This window comes from Wolffia australiana, chromosome 7, assembly GCF_029677425.1.
Source record: "Wolffia australiana isolate 7733 chromosome 7, ASM2967742v1".
Taxonomy (NCBI): domain Eukaryota; kingdom Viridiplantae; phylum Streptophyta; class Magnoliopsida; order Alismatales; family Araceae; genus Wolffia; species Wolffia australiana.
The window spans coordinates 209,347-227,574 of NC_135841.1; the positions used below are offsets into that span (position 1 = coordinate 209,347).

The 18,228-nt window shown below is 40.6% G+C and overlaps 1 protein-coding gene and 1 long non-coding RNA gene across 3 annotated transcripts; both read left to right on the plus strand.

Annotated features, from left to right (window-relative positions):
• The first annotated feature begins 493 nt into the window (after window positions 1–493).
• Window positions 494–6,851, plus strand: LOC144705660 (delta(14)-sterol reductase-like). 2 transcript variants are annotated; one of them, XM_078578435.1, is made up of 14 exons: window positions 494–512; window positions 591–702; window positions 775–892; window positions 1,454–1,524; window positions 1,764–1,820; window positions 2,229–2,320; window positions 3,456–3,503; window positions 3,803–3,923; window positions 4,006–4,052; window positions 4,720–4,801; window positions 5,396–5,472; window positions 5,591–5,710; window positions 6,346–6,420; window positions 6,580–6,851. In XM_078578435.1, the coding sequence occupies exons 2-14, from the start codon at window positions 649–651 to the stop codon at window positions 6,731–6,733; spliced, it is 1,116 nt and encodes a 371-aa protein (XP_078434561.1). In that variant the 5' UTR covers window positions 494–512; window positions 591–648; the 3' UTR covers window positions 6,734–6,851. The 2 variants fall into 2 exon arrangements, with proteins under 2 accessions (XP_078434561.1, XP_078434560.1); XM_078578434.1 differs by lacking the exon at window positions 494–512 and adding an exon at window positions 3,133–3,222 and having other exon boundaries at window positions 575–702.
• A 2,253-nt stretch (window positions 6,852–9,104) lies between these two features.
• On the plus strand, window positions 9,105–10,232 carry LOC144705612 (uncharacterized). Its single transcript, XR_013582062.1, has 2 exons — window positions 9,105–9,619; window positions 9,961–10,232. It is a non-coding gene; the product is annotated as an uncharacterized LOC144705612 (long non-coding RNA).
• Window positions 10,233–18,228: the final 7,996 nt, after the last annotated feature.

Below are 18,228 nucleotides of genomic sequence, written 5' to 3' on the forward strand. Positions count from 1 at the left end.
AATTTTCCACCTCTTGAATTTCAACCATCTATTCCTGCAAATTATTGAAGATCAACCATCTATACCTGCAAAGTGCTCAAAATTGATAGATTACAATTGATGGAGCAAGAGAAAAAAAGCAAAATTCCAAGTCAAAGATCTACTGAGATGAACTCAATGAATAATTAAAAGAGCCTTGCATTGGACATTGTTATGACTATCGAATGTGATCTAATATGAGTCTTTTTTTATTTTTCAAGATGGACTTCAAAGATTACAATGCATTACATTGTTCCTTCTATTGAAGTACATGCTATGTTTTTTACTTTTCTTCTTTGACTTTGACTTTTACATTGACTAATCAATATGGGTGGACCGGGAGCGGACCAGAACCAGACCAAACCTTACGTAAGGGTCAGGTCTTTGATAACTGGGACGGGAACGGGACTGGCTAAGTGATGCCCACAAATACATAAATATCAGGATTGTACCGACTGATCAATCACGCTGCTGGGAATCGATGTGAAGTTCAGGTAAAATTTAGTATAACTCCGAGCTCTTCCGATTCTTAATAAGTACATTAAATAGTTGGCAGTCTGTTAATATATCAGGTGGACTCTGCGGGATCGAGGGGGAGAGCAGAAGTTGATTCTGGGCGGTCGAGGAAGGATGGGAGCAGGACTGACCTTCGTTGGATCTGCATTCGTTCCCTCGTGGAGCTCCGTAAGTGCTTCGCTCGGCATGCTCCCTCTGCCGATTGACGCGGCATTCTTCTCAATGTTGTCTTTCCTATAGGTTACGATTCTTCTCGCGTATCTGGGGTACCTCGCAATCGCTGGATCTGTTCTCCCTGGAAAACTTGTCGCAGGAGCAGTCCTTTCCGATGGGTCAAGAATCATCTATCGCTGCAACGGTAAATTTTTGCTTTTTCCCATCTATCCTTTGTTATGGTTCATCTACCTTCTTGGGATTGTTTCCGTGTTCCCATTGATGTTTACTCGATTCTGCTTCCCTTTGATGAGCAAATATGTTGGCCTCGGCCTCGGAAAGAGAGCCAGTTAGACTGAAAATCACTTTTCAATAGAGGTTTTCCATCTTCTCTATGATCCTTGCTGCAGGATCTTGTCCAGCTTATTGCGTTAGACCTCCAAGTTGATTATAAATGATGAAATTAAATGGTCTCATGTTACTTTAACAAGTTCTTGTCGCTGCGGCATAACTGAGAAGGGTCATTTTGTCTCTTCTCTACTCGTACTCTCTCTGGCCGACCGCCTTTTTGAAGTCATCATGACACAAATCCCATATAGGGTTTAGATTTATATTATGACCCAAACGCTGCCATAGATGTGCTGTTGTATTTAGATGATCCATTAAACATTATGGAGTCATTTTTCACGCAATTTTGATTTCTCCATCATGAGTTTTATTACCTAAATTTGGTGTTTTTCTTATTCACAGTGTTTTCGCTTCACAGGTCTCCTCTCATTATCGTTGCTGGTTGTTCTTCTGGGGCTCGGAGTCGGCTTGAATTTTATTTCACTTTCGGTAATCCAGAACCATGTTTTGCACAAATTCTGCTCAGATTATCGTTCCTCTAGTCGTTACTTAAAAGGAAAGAACCAGTCCTATATGTTTACCACCTTTTAAGGCAAAAAACACTCAAGAATCAAGATGTTTGTGACAAAGCTGGAACCCTATTTTGGCATTTGAAAGGATTTTGTCTTCCATGTTCTTGTCTAATTTCTCAGAGCATTCAACTTTATAGACGATGTTTGGGATTGCAGGTTATTGCAGATAGCGGCCCTGCATTGCTCTCCACAACTCTTGTGTTTAGCATTCTGGTGAGGCCTCAAATCTTTTCGTTTTAAGAAGTTATTTATGATGTATTTATCGCAAAATTCTGTATTTTCATCCGGTCAAATTTAATTCACGGCCTCCTGCAAAATTCAGGGACTTTCTATATGTCTTTGGTGGTACTTACTGAAAGTCAGTATATATAGCTTAGTTTTGTTCATTAGATCACCTTATAATCTCAAAAGGAGATTACTTCTCCATAAATGAAAATATTCAGATACTAGGATTCACCTGTTAAAGAAATTAATGATGTCCAGACTGGCCTCCATGTGGCCCGCATTTATCTTTTCCATTTCCTGGAAACATATTTTTCAAGAATTTCTCTCATTTTTCTCTGAATCTGTAAGAAAACTTAGTTTTTAGGGACTCTCTGAGCTTTCTCAATTTATTTACAGGTGTCCCTGATACTTCATGTCGTTGGTTGCAAGTCCCGGCATAAAGGATCTTCTCTGAGGCCACATGTTACGGGCAACTTCATTCACGATTGGTAATTTTCAAAACAAGTTTCTTAACAAATATTATGGAACAATCCAAAAAGATTAACGTTGAAGGGGCTGATTTCTAATATAAAATCCCAAGTCATGAAAATTCGATGATAGTGATCTCATCCCAAGGGAAAGGTTTAGTAGAACAGAGTCACAGTGAGAGATGAATTGAGGGGAAGAGAGGACGAGAAATGAAACTGCGACCATCTCTGGACACCTTTATCCCTTTGGAGCTGAGACCATCTCCCATTCGCCAGCCCAATCTGCATCTCAATCTTGAAACTGTTGTTCTACCCATGGCCAGCCCCCTTCCATCTTATTTATAATATGATAGTGAGAATGAAACGCTGAGAAATAGGTAATTTTGCTTTTGGAAATCACAAAGTGACAGTTACGATCTGTGTTTATTCTTATGGCTATTTCAGTTGTGTAGAGATATCCGAATTCTATTAGCGAAGGACTAACAAGAGTCAATTGTTAATTATTGGGTTGTAGTTCACACTAATTTTTCGGTGTTTCTAGAAAGGATTTTTCTAGAAAGGATTTTTTCTTTCTAGCTGTGATCGCGAAGGACAAGAAGAATATAATTCGAGATATTTTACCATACTTCAGTGCACATGATGAAGAGAGTGAAGTTAGTTTGGATTCTGTACCTTGGTAAGATGTCGACATAATTACCAAGGTTCATTAATATCTTGATTATTAACTATTATTCGACTTTTTTTTTTTGAAGAAACTATTATTCGACTCTAAAAGGTGGCAAACCAAGAGAATCGGTTTTTTGTCATTGAAAGTCGCCATCTTGACATTTCAGGAACAAAAAACTCAAAACCTCGCTAATCAGGAAATACAAATTTGTGCTACTTCGCAAACGTCAACCTTCTTTTGAAATGTATCGCATCACGTGCGGCATGATGCTTGCTCCAAATAATATCCTTTCATGTGTCCATTTCTGCTGCGTGCAAAGTCCGACAATATTATACATTTTCTGTGTTTTCATATTACCTTCTTTGAGCTGTGAAAGTGTATTTACACTTGAGGCAATAATTGTGATTCCTTAGAAACTTGTCTTTCTTGCTGTCGTTATGATTTATGTTTCTCTGATATTTGTTCTTCATGTTTACTTCATTCTAACAGGTGGTTTGGAATACAGTTGAACCCTCATGTCTTGGGAGTTGATCTTAAGTGAGTGAACGACATCAATCCTCAACTTTAGCACGAAATTTATTGGGATACACGTGTTTCTACAACGACTGTGAACTGTTTTTTTTTTTTTTAAATGTGTTCTATGAATAATCTTTATAGATCACTGTTGAGCAATACCTGATTACGTGGTCAGATGTGCTTTCAGAATATTTTTTTTATTTCTCGTTTCTATGTCTACTTTTATTCTTCATGTTTTAATTCTGACGATATTTCTCTCATCCTCTTGTCTAGATTTACGAAATGTTGGTTTGACATTGATTATCGTGTGTCCTCTTTAGGTTTTTCTTTGTCAGAGCTGGCATGATGGGATGGCTTCTCCTTAACCTGTCTATTCTGCTAAAAAGTTCACAAACCAGGAGCTTGAACCTTGCTATGATGCTTTACCAGCTTTTTTGTGCGGTAATGTCCAAATTTATTAAATTTCCATAGAAATATTGTTTTGGCATCTAACTGAGAAAAAAATGTTCCCTCTTATGTGTAGCTCTATACCATTGACTACTTTGTTTATGAAGAGTACATGACATCAACGTAAGTCGTTGTCCTTCATTCTTGGGTTTCTTGCGTTGAAAAATATTTGTCAGTTCTGGAATGATGTATTATCGGCCAAGGCAGAAACTTCAAAGCTATTCATCATTTGAATATTCCTATAAGGGGTTATCCTATATAATTTCCATATAATCTAATGCAGAAAACATTTCGATAATATGAAGTAACTTGAATTTAGAAAAAAGGTGCTGTTCAAATGGATTTAGAAAGAGCGTGACTTTCAGATGTGTCATATTTTAAAGGGTCTCTTTTTAGGGCAGCGAAAAACTTTCATCCGAATGAAAAATACTCTGACGTTGGGGCAGGGAGCATAAAATATTGAAAATATATTTGAATTGGCATGAGGAATTTGCGAGGAATGTTTGGGTATATTCGTAATCCAAAACAAAATGGTCCTTTCATTGAACTCTGTGGATTCCATAAAAATTAATGCACAATATTGGTGATTTTCATCCAAAAGGATGAACTTATAATTTTTTCTGAGAGTTAAGGTGATCGGGATTGTACTCTTTATTTAACAGATCTTTGGGGTTACCCCAAATTACTGCGTACACTTCCTTATGCAGTTGTTTGGGATGCACTTGACTCAATTCAGTATCTCGTACTCTGAAGAATAAATGTTTAATGCCATGATATGTTTGGGCTACAGATGGGACATTATAGCTGAAAGACTTGGCTTCATGCTAGTGTTTGGAGACCTTGTCTGGATTCCTTTCACTTTTAGCATCCAGGTTCGAAGATATAAATCAACTGTGCTGTTTAATTTTCTCGGTTCTTGCTTCAAAAATCTGACGAGAACAGTTTTCAGCAAAAGTTCTCAATTTTCGTTCATCGCACGCATGAAGTTATTTTCTATAATATGCACGTAACTCCACTTGCCATAAAAAGAAACCTTTTTCAGTCTCGCTGTTGACTTTATGCATCAGATGTTTTCACTTAAAGCATTTGTTGTCTGGCATCATAACTTATTAACTCTCTTGCTACATAAACTGCCTGAAATGTTTGTGCCGTCTACTTTCTTATATTTGTTCATCGAGTCCTAGGTCAAGTGTCCACGCTGTGGAGCGGCGCTCTTATAAATATTCTTCAAAATTGTTTATTTTGAGACATGCTGTAGTCGCTCAGGCTGTGTTTTTTCTTGTTCATTATAATTTATTTGAATTATGTTCGGAATTGTATTCAGTTTCCTCGTTTATGTCATGTAATATCGCTCCATATTCTCAACCATAAAGCCAAATGGATAAACTGGATGAAAATTATTTGCTAGCCTTTTCACTCTTCCGTCTGAACATTCATTTCTTTTTTATTCACTTCTTTGGGTTCAGGGTTGGTGGCTTTCGGAGAATAAAGTGGAGATGAATAAATGGGAAGCCCTAGCAAACGGCTTAGTTTTTGTGGTTGGGTCGGTTCTTTGAGCATTTATCTTACCATTTTGTTCTCATCTCGCGCAATTGAAAATTGGGACTTGCATCTTTATGAGAGCCTTATTATGTTCTCTAAGCACCATTAGGAACATGCAGGTACTGCATATTTAGAGGAGCAAACAAACAAAAGCATGACTTCAAGAAGAACCCCACTGCTCCAATTTGGGGCGCCCCTCCAAAGGTTATCGGTGGGAAACTCCTTGCTTCGGGTTATTGGTGAGTGTTCTCAGATTCTTCCCAGTTCTCATTATTTTCATACAACGAATTTTGTCATTATCACTGCGACCCTCATATCTCGTCATCCATGTTTGGGCTTTGATGCAGGACAGCTCGTCATCAAAAGTTGGATGATGATGATGGTTCTTGGAAACAGATGCCAATAACGATGAAAAATTAGTTGTAGCCATTGTCATCCACGTCTGGTATAGGATGAATGATGGTGATAAGTTATCATCAAGCATTGGATGATGATGATCATGATGACGTCAGGTCGTGGAAACTGAATGGTCAATTGTCATTGTACACTCGTCATGATGAATTTGTCATCTTCACCGTTGATGCCAAACTAGGATTGTGGATGAGGACATATTAGTCATCGTTGTCCCCAATCTTGTTAATGCCATCCATTTTTTGGGCTTGGATGAACGACGATGGCTTGTCATCAACCGAGGGATGATGATGAAGACGATGATTCATGTCATCATATTCATCCATTTGTCCTCATTATCGTTGCTGCCGAACTAAATTATAAGTATTCAGTTATAGCGAGAAAGCTCTCCAAACAAGTGAAAAACTCAAACAGATAATGAAGCTTGGAAATAATCTTCGTGCTTACTGCATGATTTCTTCAGGGGAGTGTCAAGACATTGCAATTATCTTGGAGATCTACTCCTGGCGTTATCTTTCAGCCTGCCTTGTGGAGCAATGTACGTTTGCCTAAACTAAGATCCCAAAGCCACTTAGTTCCCCAAAAACTATTATTATATATACGATTAATATTCATCTACCTTTTATTGTTTATGATTTTTATTTTTTACTTTTTTTTATAAATAAAGCTAATATTCATCTGTCTTTATTTTTTGAAGATCGATCATCCCATACTTCTATCCCATCTATTTGTTCGTGCTGCTTGTGTGGAGGGAGCGAAGGGATGAGGCTAGATGCTCTCAGAAGTACAAGGAGACATGGGCAGAGTATTGCAGGCTTGTTCCCTGGAGGATCTTCCCTTATGTGTATTAGGGGTTTCCAGAAGGAAAGGAAATTCACCTTAATGGCAAGCGAGGATCTACTATTTCTTTGTCTTTCATGCTTAGACAACTGGTATCATTTCAAAGATGGGAAAGGTTTTTTATTTTGAGCTTTCGAGTTTAACTTGATTGTTCTCTCTATCCCTGGGTGCGTTGTGTATTAATTAAGCTTATCATTTTTTTCCAAATGAGCACATTTCCAACAAGCTAGTTGAATTATTTTCCATGATGTTATGATATCAACATCTGCTACAATTTTTAAGGATAAGTATAGGTAAAAGCCAAATCTTTATAACACGCAGTATCACACAAGCAGAATAAGGTGGTTAAATATTGGAGAGGAAGATGCACCATCATATTACTCAGAGAAGATAAAGTCAGAAATAGGTAAAAGTAATACTAAAAGCCTATCAGCATAGAAATTAAATTACAAAGAATATAAACATACTTGCGACAGCATTGCTGATATGCATCAGAAACTGCATTAAAATATAGGCAGCAACAGAATTCCATAATTTCTTTAAATTTGTTTCAAGATGCTATTTTTTGTCGTCTGAATTGACCAAGTCAATGCATTCCTTACATTTTAGCCTTATTAAAGCAACTTGCACATGTTTTGTTTATGAAAAATACTTATAAATGCAATATGTTTCCACGAACGTTAAAAAAAAACATTCGTGCATTTTCAGACATTTTGGAAATGTTCTTTATCCCAAGGATAGTTGTTAGTATTTGACACTGAGGAAGTTTCCACATAGGACACCTGATACAATTATTTATAGAACTACACGAACGTTTGTATATTTTCTATTTTCTTTTTAAGATTGTCTTAAGGGTATTTTGATCACCTCTATAATGTAATGTTCATTTGATAAAAACATCAGAAAAATTATTTAATATTATCTACTCCCAATGGATTAAAGCATATGACGTACTATCTTGGGGGTTATCTGTATGGCAGCCACGTTGAAAATCATGTCTACAAATTGACCAGCCATGAAAGTCCATTTTCTCAAAATGGAAAACACAATCATTATCTCATAATTTTCAGAATTTGATCAAGGTTCTGGTGTACCGTTGAGAGTACTTGAAATCCAATATTTATAATTGTATTCTGTCCATACATCCTTTGAACTTCCATGCGTGCGCTGAAACAAAGTTAAAAATGTCCTCGTGAAAGATTCCTGAAGATACCATTAAACCATTCAGAAGGATTTGGTATTTATAATTGTTGATCTGAGTATTACATGTCTTTATTTTCTCTCTCTTGTTAGCCCATTAAGGGCCCTCTCTAGTCAGCCCATCAGGGCTTCCTATAAAACCCTGTAATCTCTTTCATTTGCTATGAAGAATTGTTCTTTTCTTGTTTACATGGTATCAGAACCCTAACCCTAACCCTAATCTGGGTTTCCTGGGCTCGACCTTGCGTTCCGACCTTCGGCGGTTCTCACGACCGCCTGATCTCGCGCTCCGGTCTCTCGCCGTCTCGCTCCGGGCCTCCCAGGCGCTCGCCGTTCTGACATCCGCCGTCCCAGCGTCTTCCGCTCCGGCGCCCGCCGTCCCGGCTCGCGCCGCCCGGCTCGCGCCGCCCGGCGACCGCCGCCCGGCTCGCCGCCCGGCGACCGCCGCCCGGCTCGCCGCCCGCGACCGCCGGCTCGCCGCCCGGCGACGCCGCCCGGCTCGCGCCGCCCGGCGCCACGCCGTCCAGCGCCCGGCGTCCGGCGCCCGGCGTCTCAGCGCTGCAGTCCGGCTTCTCGTCGTTCCGCGCCGCTTGTGGTCTACTCTGCTTTCATCATGCGAACCCGGTTGAAGCCCAGACCTTCAATGTTACGCCAGACTCGGCGCCCGGTATCTCGCCACATGCATCTGCGGTGCCTCTCGAGCCCGGGGTGGTCGTCCTCCTCTGGACCATCCTCTTTGCCTCGGATGCCTCCGGATGGTATGTTTACTGGATTCAATCTCCTGCAATGGCGCCAGTACGTCCAGATAACTTTAAAAGGGCGTCTCATGCGCCATCTTCTAGAAGACGGACCTTCCCGGACCGATCCCAAGTATTATGACTGGCTGGACGTTGAGGTGGTAGTTCATCGTTGGCTCTTGGACAGTATTTCACCTAGTGTTAAAGGTGAATTCATGTCTCTAGAGTCGGCTCGGGCGGGCTGGGAGGCAGCGCTTGGGAGCCACTCCAAGAAGCACAACAGTGCGACTGCATGCAATTGGTACATCGGGCCGCTATCCTGCATCAAGGGGACCGGTCTATCATGGAGTACAGTACGGAGCTCATTTCGTTGTGGAATGAAATTGACTACTACATGCCGCCCGACCCCCATTCGGTGGACCGCCAATATACTCTTCAACTTTGGGTTTTCCAGTTTCTTATGGGACTGAACCCGGAATATGAAGTTGTACGGGCTCAGCTTATTCATCGGGAGACTGGTCCTACCTTCAAGGATGCGCTCCACAGTGTGCGGGTTGAAGAATCCCGCTTTCAGCAGGCCCATAACCCCGCTTGGGCACTTGTAGCTCATTCCTCTTCGTCTGCACGCCCATCGTCGACTCCACCACCCGGCTCTTTGCCACATGGTCCGACGGCTCGGACGGAGGATTCTCCAAAGGGTGATCCTTCGCTGTTTTGCAATTACTGCAAGAAGCGAGGTCACTTTAAGGAGACGTGCTACAAGCTTCAACGGAAACGCGCACAACCGAGCAACCTTGCTGCAGCCGCCTCGTCCGTGCCCCCCCCCGGGTCAAGTGCCTATGCTGTACGGTCTTCTCCCGACTAGTGCCTCGCCCGCTAGCTTCACTCCGGAAGAGATGGAGCGTCTACGCCGCTTGCTTGATCCTCCAGTTGTGGGCTCATGCTCCTTGGCCCACGCAGGTATGTCCACCAGTCTTCCCACACCTACATCCCCTCCTGGCCATTCTTTTTCCTCTTCCACTTGGCTTCTTGATTCCGGTGCCACCGCCCACATGACCCCAAATCCTCAAGCCTTTCAAACTTATGCACCCATTTCTGGCTCCTCCAAAGTTAAAACAGCCTCCGGCGATCTTCTCACCGTAGCGGGTATTGGTCGTGTGGCCCTTTCCTCTTCTATGCATCTATCTAAAGTTCTTCATGTTCCTCGCCTTACTCATCATCTTCTCTCCCTATCTAGCCTTGTTCGCGACTTGAAACAAGACCTTACCTTCTCTCCTAAATCATGTTTTTATCGTGATAAGGTGTCGGGGAGGACGATTTCCATTGCTGAGGAGCATGAGGGGCTCTATCTTGTTCGTCCTTGTTCGAGTTCTCTTGCTTTTGCTGCTGCGGCAGTTTCCCTTTCGGCTTCCCACGAGCGTTTGTGGCTTCTTCATCGACGTCTCGGCCATCCTTCTTTTGCTACTCTTTATCGTCTCTTTCCTAAACTCTTTCAAGGCCATTCTGTGGACCGTTTTGTTTGTACTGCTTGTCGAATTGCCAAACATCATCGTACCACGTATCCTATCTCGTCTTCTCATTCTTCGACCCCATTCTCCCTTATTCACACCGATGTGTGGGGGCCTTCACCTATTCATAGTACTTCCAGTTCTCGGTGGTTATGCATCTTTATTGACGACGCTACTCGATTCATGTGGGCATATTTCTTGAAGAACAAATTGGAGATATCTCGTGTCATTCCTCAATTTTACTCCCTTATCCAAACTCAATTCTCTATATCCATTCGTCGCTTCCGCTCCGACAATGCTAAAGACTGCGTTAACACCACGTTAAGCACCTTCTTCCAAGACAAAGGCATTATCCATGAAACTTCTTGTCCCTATACACCACAGCAAAATGGCGTTGCCGAACGAAAATTCCGTCACATCTTTGAAATGACTCGGAGCCTTCTCTTCCATATGCATGTGCCCAAGTATTTTTGGGGGGAAGCCGTCTCCACAGCCATCCATCTTCTTAATCGCCTTCCATCTTGAGTGCTTGACTACTCCACTCCCATTGACCATCTTCAGCATTCCTTTCCAACTCTCTCTCTCCAAACTCATCTTACTCCTCGTGTATTTGGATGTGTATGCTATGCGCCCAACCACCAAATTGGTCGTGATAAACTGGATCCCCGTGCTATCAAGTGTGTGTTTGTTGGCTATTCTTCCACCCAAAAAGGCTATTTATGCTATCATCCACCCTCTCGTCGGTTCGTCGTCACCAAAGATGCCACGTTTGATGAATTGCTTCCCTACTATTCCTCCTCCTCTCCTGAACCCTCATCGTCCCCATCTCCCTCCGATCCACTCAAATTCCTCATCCTCGTCCCTCGTCCCTCTTCACCGGCCCCGCCCGACGTGTCTCCGCCTGTTGCTCCTCCAGCAATTGTGCCTCTCGACCCGCCTCCGGCCGCCGTCTCAGTCCCTCCTGTGGAGCCTCCTCCAGTATCTGCTCCTGCGCTCGACCCTTCTGCTGCACCTTCTTCGATTCCTCCGCTCCCTATCCGTCGCTGCCCGCCTGAAAAACGCTATGGTATTACCCTTGCTCGTCGCAAGCCTCGGCTTCCTTCTTCGTCTCCTGCTGCCCCGTCTACCTCAACCTCCACCCCTCCTGCCACCTCCTCATTAGCCGTGCTGCCCTCTTCCCGTTCCTCTCCCCTCTATCCGTTGGCGGAATCTATCTCCTCTCATCGCCTCTCACCCTCTTATCATGCCCTTCTCACCTCCCTTGATGCCACTTCCCTTCCCAAGATGGTGGACATTGCCCTTTCATTTCCGCATTGGCGTCAGGCCATGGCGGAAGAACTTCAGGCTCTTGCTCACAATGAAACGTGGGATCTGGTTCCTCTACCGGCCGGGAAGCATCTCGTGGGTAGCCGTTGGGTGTATGCTGTGAAGCATAATTCTGATGGTTCTATTGAGCGCCACAAAGCCCGGGTTGTGGCACAAGGGTTCACTCAGAAACATGGCATTGATTATCAGGAGACCTTTGCTCCCATCGCCAAGCTGAATACTGTGCGGATCTTATTGGCCCTTACTGCGGATCGGGGCTGGATTTTGGAACAATATGATGTGAAGAATGCTTTTCTGCATGGAGAGTTGACTGAGGAGATCTACATGGCATTACCTCCTGGCTACACTTCCTTAGTGCCATCGTCTCCGCAGTCTGTTGTCTGTCGCCTGAAGAAAGCATTATATGGCTTGAAGCAATCTCCTCGTGCCTGGTTTGGTCGTTTCACGACGGCCATGCAGCGTCGTGGATACCGTCGTGTAATGGTGATCACACCTTTTCTACCGCCATTCCACGTCGGGAGTCGCTATTCTTCTTGTGTACGTGGATGACATCATTATTACGGGTGATGATACGGCGACCATTACTGAGCTGGCTATGTATCTCGTCGAATTTGCTATTCGCCATCTTGGCCCGTTGAGGTACTTTCTTGGCATAGAGGTGGCCTATTCTTCCAACGGGATCTTTATTTGTCAGAGAAAGTATACGGTGGACCTTCTCTGTGAGCTTGGAAAGGAGGACGCCAAGCCTGCTTCGACACCGATTGATGCGAACCATCGACTTGGTGCCGATGCGGATGAGGAGCTTGCTGAGCCTAGCCCATATAGAAGACTTGTGGGAAAACTGCTTTATCTCACCCACACTCGCCCGGACATTGCATATTCAGTGGGTGTTCTGAGTCAGTTCATGCAGACTCCTCGCATGAGCCATTTTCATGCTGCTCATCGTCTCCTCCGTTTCCTGAAGGGCACCATTGGCCGTGGATTATTGTTTCGTCGCCATACTGGCCTGCGTCTTGAAGTCTACACCGATGCAGATTATGCCGGCTCTGTGGTTGATCGTCGGTCCACATCTGGGTATTGCACCTTCTTGGGCGGCAATCTGATTACTTGGAGGAGCAAGAAGCAGAAAGTGGTCTCTCGATCGAGTGCTGAAGCGGAGTTCCGTGCCCTTGCGCATGGTCTGTGTGAAGCACTTTGGATTACCCAGCTTCTTCGTGAGCTACGGTGTCCAGTTCCCTCTCCTGTCCAGCTGTTCTGCGACAACAAATCGGCGATTAGCATTGCTCATGACCCCGTTCAGCATGACCGTACAAAGCACATCGAGATCGATCGCCATTTCATCAAAGAGAATCTTGAATCGGGAGATTTTTGCACGCCTTATGTTCCGTCCGCTGAACAGCTTGCAGATATCTTCACCAAAGGGCTTCATGCCCCTAGGTTTGAGGAGCTCTGTTCCAAGCTGGGTGTGGATAACATCCACGCTCCAGCTTGAGGGGGAGTGTTGATCTGAGTATTACATGTCTTTATTTTCTCTCTCTTGTTAGCCCATTAAGGGCCCTCTCTTGTCAGCCCATTAGGGCTTCCTATAAAACCCTGTAATCTCTTTCATTTGCTATGAAGAATTGTTCTTTTCTTGTTTACAATAATGATTAATACGAATGGCAAAGCTTAATTTTCAATCAAAGTACTGGAAGGAAGGGAACGAACTCCAAAAGAAAGATAGCCAAAAGCTCCTCCTACAGTAAACATAAAGTGAACTCAAAGCCATGCTTCCGTACACGATTCAATTCCTATTACAGAAATATATATATATATATTAATTAGTCAATAATAAAAAGATAACAAAACGATAGAATTGATCAAAATAAAAACTGATAAAAAAGAGCTTTCTGTCGCACAAACCAAATTCTAAACAAAAGGGTCACTATTTTAAATCCAAGCACATAATTTTATGTTTTCAAAGAAAATCAAAAGAGTGCTCCAAGTGGAGATGAACGTAAGGATAAGAAATATAGATAACATTTGTCAATAATGAATAAGATAACAAAATAATAGTGTTGAGGAAGCATAAAATTCAAAACAAAAAGTGATCTAATAGAGCTTCCTGTACTTAAACCAAATTCAAAAGGAAATCGAGACTCTTTTAATCCAAACGCATTTTGTTTTTGTTTTTAAACAAAGTCAAAGGAGAAATCCAATAAAACCTTATCTGAATTCAAGGAAATACATAAATTATAACTTTGAGCGAGTTCTAGAAAAAATGGATAAATTTGAAAGAGCTTAGAAAAGTATGATACATGAAACAAAAGACATTACAAAATCAAGTTTAAGTAAATTAATCACTAATTGTGGACGTATATATATCCAAGAACCAGATATAAGGTATATTTTTATCGCATAAAAATCCTTGCGTTGATTTCCCTATTTATTTCTCTAAAAAGGGACTAATCCCCTCAGTTGGTGACCAAATCAAAATATTTGGAATGAAAGTGTAAGAAGGATACAAAAAAAGAGGTCGTAGCTCTTTTGCCATCGACTCCCAAAATTAGGCCCTTTAAATTATACTCTCTAATATACTTAACTATGTGAAATCCAGGCTACCTATCTAGAGAATGGGATAGATGATAGGGTTGACTCAGTTATTTTTTAACATTTCTTGGGCTAGTCCTTAATGCTGCTTGGGGGTATCTAGCCCAAGTTGATGATGAGTCTTGATCAAGTATGTGTTAATGCCACCCAAACAAAACACTTGGAAATATGGTCTATAATGATACAAGTAAAGTTAAGTGTTTTTTAATCTCTTTCATCATCAAACACCAAATTCTTCCATACAATGATGATGCTTGACCTCCTTCAACCCAGCCCCAAAGCCTTCACCTAGCTGACCCCCAAAGCCTATTAGGATCTACTTTAAGTATGTATATATTCACATACATGTAGATAATTTTAACCCGATATGTTTACCAAGATACTCAATAAGAACTAATCATGGAATATATCTCAATAGAAAAAATATTAATACCAATAAAGTGTAGGAAAAAAGCTCAGTATACTGTCATTTTTCCTATCTCCTGATTCTTCTCTTACCGTCTTGTTGTTATATCTCCTCATCTATGTGGATTTCAATTTAATATTTCTCAGGACCAATTTCACTACCAACTGAAGAGGTGTGGAAATCAAAATTCTTCATTTAAGATTTCGTTGAAGTGTTTCAGGATGCTTCCTCTTTCTCTAGTCTGTAAATTTTAAATTGGCAAACCAAAAGTTACAGATAAAATATCCATGGAATCAGAATAACCCCAAGAATAAGCAGACGTTTATTTTTTGATTATCGTTTGAGGGAATTTCTCATAAACTATCCCACAAGTAAGATATTTCTTTTCCTCTACGATTTTACAATGCTCTCCTTTTCCCCTACAACTTTTGTAATAATGTGTCAAATGGTATGATTCTACATGATGTATATGAAGAATAAGCAGCAGTTGATTTCATGATTATTATTTGAGAAAATCTCTCATAAATTCTCCCACAAGTTAGCTATCTCCTTGGTCTACGATTTTACAATTATCTTCTTTGTTCCCATACAATTTCTTGAATCATGTGTCAAATGGCACTGTTGGATGATGTGGATTTATATGAAGAATAACAAGAAGCTAATTTTATGATTAGTCTTTGAGGGAATCTCTCGTAAGTTGCCCCAAAAATTAGTTGTTTCCTTTTCTCAAAAATTTTCACTGGTCTCCTTTCTTCCCTATAAAGTCTTGAATCATGTATCAAATGGAAAGTTCTAAAAAATGTGTATTTATATGAAAAATAAGCATCAGTTCATGTCGTGATTATTCTTTGAAGGAATCTCTCCTAAAATTGTCCCACAAGTTAGTTATTTCATTCTCAACAATTTAATACTTTTCTCCTTCAGTCCCCTATACATCCTTCAATCATGTCTCAAATGGCACAATTCTAAATGATCTGGATTTATATGAATGTTAAAAATAACTATTTTTTTCAATGAAAATTAGTAAAAATATCTAAAAGATGATATTCAGGACATGGTTGTTGATGGTGCAAATCTTCAGTCACAATATTATCATCCTTGAAACTTCTTCAATCCTGCGCCCAGTGATACAATTCTAAAATCATGGCTCTCCGTGAATTTTAGAAATAAAACTTATGATTAATAAAATTTCAGAAACTATTAAAAGAAATCTCCAACGGATGATCTTTAGACCACGGTCACACACGGTAAAAATTCTAATGCACTATCTTGTTATCCTTGTAACTCATTCAAAACTGCACCAAACAAAATGATTCTAAATACTATGGTTCATGGATGATGTTATTGAGAAATTTAGGATTTGAAAATTTCTTTAAAGCTGCATGTAAGTTTCTATAGAAGGCCAGATCCAATGATTGATCTTTTTTTAATATGATTTTTCACCAAGGAGGGAGAGAATTGTGTGAATATTATTTGACATTAAGTTTAAATCTGGATTAATTGGATTCAAAAGTGGAGAGCAAAAGTCTGTAATTTTTTCAAAGCAACTGTAAAATTTTATTAATATGATATAGAAAATATGACAGAATTTCTTTGCCATTATAACTTTGCAATTTCTACATGGATTTAACTTCAAAAAAGATTTAAAAAATTCTGAATTATATCTGAATTCATATTATTCAAAATATTATAAATATTTAAGTTTATGGATCTATATTTAAGCTTGATAAACTAATCCATTCATTCGGATATAAATATATGATGTAGGTAGATAATTCCATGTTGGTCATCCATCATGTTTCTCTAACTAAATGGTGTCTGATTATCATAAATATTTGATCAACAACATTGGACCTGGCTATCAAATTTTCAAAAAATATTAAGTCGTAAATCAACGATTTTGGCCTGTTGATCGGATGGTCAAACATATTATATCATTATAGACATGAAGGTAGTCAACCAGTGAATGTGTGAGTTGCATAGTTTGAACCATATTAAGTCAGTTATCTTCAGAAGCATTATTCATAGCGTGAATAAACATGTCTGTCTGAAATAAATCCACTGATTGAGGCTTAAGTTAGCATACTCCACTTTGAATATTCAACAAACACAAAGTTAGCATTTTAGTTAAACTTACGTAACCTTAATCTTCCCTATCCATGTTACGAGATATCTACTTTCCTAAAATATTAATGCAAAAATATAGTTTTCAAGCTTGTAATGGATCAGGCATGTCTTGGGATATATCAAGTCATTTTTTTCATTATATGCATGTATATTATGGAGGACCATTAAAATTATATTACATGAATGAGGTCCACTCATTAAATTTTGATTGGTTAAATATCTTGAACCAAGCCAGGTGATTGTAGCATAAGTGACGGAGTGGTGGCTTTTTTGCATTTTCATCGACCTGAAATCCTCTTGTTAAATAAATCAACCACACTCTAGTGTTAATAAGGGGCTTGTAGGTAGATCCTACGCATTAAACTATATTTAGTAGTTACTGAGTCAATCAAAGTTGGCATCATTCCACGTCAATTCTTAAGAAGACAAATGTCTTATCTTTTGTACATTATTCCTATATATAGAAGCTATATTGAAATCCTTATGTAGACATTATTCCTCGTAACTACCACACTGTAGGTTAGATCTTTATGTTCAATCTAGTAATCTAGTTAGTAGTTATATCATGTATGCACCTCAATTGAGTATCTAGAAGACTAATCCTAGAACTAGTGCTTAATAGATCCAACCCAATGGCATTGAAATCTCTGACTATCTTGATTTTATACCTTAGAATGTTAGGGATAAGATTAGCAAATGAAATTAGTGATGGCATTCAATACACCTATTCAACCTTCCTTCCAAGATAGTATGTATATTCACCCTAGTCATGCATGAGATGAACCAAGGCAGGAAAAATGCTCAAAACGCGCACTAAAAACAATGAAGATTGAAAACATTGTGAAACGAAAAATGAAACTTTTGCTGAAGATAAATCAAAGTGTTTGTATTTAGGATTAAGTTATACATCATTTCAAAAAATATGTGAATGCTATTTCATCTTATTTACAAATGAAATGCATTTGATATTTCTTTGAGAAATGGGTATCTTCTCATCTCAAAGTAGAAGAGAAATTAAGATGTAGAGCATCTGAGTAAGAAGAGGAGAAGGCCAGTCTGGAAAGTGAGCCCAACAGACAATACAATGAAGCTGGAAAGACTTTCTTTTCTTTCAATTTGGAGTTTCCAATATTCGGTTCCCATCAAAACTTCCAAAGGTGGCCCAGTGTCTTGTTTATATTATAAATAGACCATGCTGCCAAATCAAGGCAAACTATTTGCCTCCTCCACAACACCTTCTCTTTCTCCTTCTTCTTCCTCTGGCATCATCTTCTTCAGCTTAATGTCCAGCCCTGCAAGCTTGAGCAGGCTCTCGGCCTCGGCGGAACCGGAGCGGCAGACGAGCTCGTCGGCCACGGCCCGCAGCAGCTCCTCCCCCACCCTACACTTGCTCCTGATGCTCTCCCCACACACGCTCGCCGCCAGCTCAACCTCCCCCTCCTCCAAAAGCCTGGGCACCAACGCCTCCAAAGTCTCTCTATTCGGGTTGCATCCCTTGCTCAGCATTTCATCAAACACCTTCTTTGCACGCCCCGAATTCCCCTTCTCACAGTGACCCTTTATCAGATAATTGAAGGTGGCCGTCCCAGGCTGCACCCCAGAGCTAGCGGAGA

Bases quoted from the DNA above. Each gene is read 5' to 3' on its own strand.
- LOC144705660 (XM_078578434.1), top strand. From the start codon at position 649: ATGGGAGCAGGACTGACCTTCGTTGGATCTGCATTCGTTCCCTCGTGG. The intron at 703-774 runs GTAAGTGCTTCG...TCTTTCCTATAG, and splicing joins TCGTTCCCTCGTGGAGCTCC to GTTACGATTCTTCTCGCGTA. The intron at 5,473-5,590 runs GTCGGTTCTTTG...AGGAACATGCAG, and splicing joins GGCTTAGTTTTTGTGGTTGG to GTACTGCATATTTAGAGGAG.